This window comes from Wyeomyia smithii, chromosome 3 (assembly GCF_029784165.1).
Source record: "Wyeomyia smithii strain HCP4-BCI-WySm-NY-G18 chromosome 3, ASM2978416v1, whole genome shotgun sequence".
Classification (NCBI taxonomy): Eukaryota; Metazoa; Arthropoda; class Insecta; order Diptera; family Culicidae; genus Wyeomyia; species Wyeomyia smithii.
The window spans coordinates 179,537,953-179,539,253 of record NC_073696.1 but is presented as its reverse complement, the minus strand read 5'-3'; the positions used below and the strand labels follow the sequence as shown (position 1 = coordinate 179,539,253).

The following is a 1,301-nucleotide window of genomic DNA, read 5'->3' as shown; positions in this document are numbered from 1 at the left end:
TTCCTTTTTTTCAATTGTGTTTTCATGTTGTATGAGATGAATATATGGGCTGAGATAAATAATGGAGCAGTTCCCGTACGTCACTTATTTTACAAAACGTTGCAATGGTGTTGTTATTTTGCAAGAAAAGTGACGTTGATGTTAAAACTCAATCCATTTATAAAAAATAAACGTGTTAGAACTATGGAATGCATTTTTTAGCATATTCACTAAGATTCTATCAGATCAGAATGCGAATAAAAGTGTTTCTGGTAATTTGCGAACGATTTGGAATAAATCGCTTCTGGAGCGATTTCGTGCTTCTGGCGCTAACGTCAAAACGCCAGCCCACGCCAGAGCAGATGAACTAAAGCATGCAAACAGTAAACAGTACACGAACACTTCTCGACCTGCATCATCAATGAATGTAATGTAGAATCGATTCCCTTCCAAGCGACGGAACTTCAAGCAGACCACAAACATCTGAATGTACCAGGTCAAGTAAACCTTCCGCACTCGTGGAACAAGTATAGCAAACATCTCGGGTTTGCTTATCTTGTAGGCAACCCTTACAATTATGAAAAGCCGACAAGAGTTTCTCCATACTCTGCTGGTTCATATATCCCAATCGCGTGTGCCAATTATTGGAATCGACCGTCAAAAACTAATTCTCCGTTTTCCTCTGGTTCAGCCGATACAGCCCATCTTCTTCCGTTCCTGAAGCAATAACAGCACCGACTTCATCCAGAACTTCACATTCCGTTGCAGTGAACACAACCGTCAATCCTTTCTTGCAAATCTTACTGATAGATAACAAACTGGTTGCCAGATCAGGGACGAGTACCACACCCTGAACTTTGATACTACCTTCCTTGAGATCTAGCTCGACAAATCCTTCGGTAATTGACTTCTAGGACTAACTGTTCGCCGTGTCGACTGAATTAACCGAAACTTCTTGCTTCTTGAAACCTTCGTCAGTTCTGGTCATATGACTACTCGCAGCTGAATCGAAGTACCATTCGTCCACTTCTTTTCTGGCTACAGCCAACATCGCACAAAGCGCCTTACTTTTGTTTTTTGTTGGTTGCTCCTGCGGACAACTAGCTGCAAAATGTCCAGGTTTCTTATAATTAAAGCAGTTTCCAGTCTTCTTCTCAGCCTTGACGTGTTTTGGTTTTGGATAACGCATCGATCATTGGATTGTAGTACTGCGGAAGCACTTTCAGACAAATTTGCCCCACTGTGCGTCGTAGCAATGATAATACGATGGTGGGTTGATTGACGTTGAATTTGCATTAAATACGGAAATAAAATATAGTGCT

At 41.3% G+C, this 1,301-nt stretch overlaps 1 protein-coding gene across 1 annotated transcript; it reads right to left on the bottom strand.

The window, feature by feature from the left end:
- Window positions 1-643: 643 nt before the first annotated feature.
- On the bottom strand, window positions 644-1,030 carry LOC129728884 (uncharacterized). The gene is made up of 2 exons (XM_055687356.1): window positions 901-1,030; window positions 644-858 (listed from the first exon to the last, which is right to left on the bottom strand). The coding sequence occupies exons 1-2, from the start codon at window positions 1,028-1,030 to the stop codon at window positions 644-646; spliced, it is 345 nt and encodes a 114-aa protein (XP_055543331.1).
- Between the last annotated feature and the right edge of the window lie 271 nt (window positions 1,031-1,301).

Excerpts from the sequence above, each read along its gene's own strand:
- LOC129728884 (XM_055687356.1), bottom strand. The coding sequence starts at position 1,030 with ATGTTGGCTGTAGCCAGAAAAGAAGTGGACGAATGGTACTTCGATTCA. Across the intron at positions 859-900 it reads TTCAGTCGACACGGCGAACA|ATCTCAAGGAAGGTAGTATC; the intron begins GTTAGTCCTAGA and ends TTGTCGAGCTAG.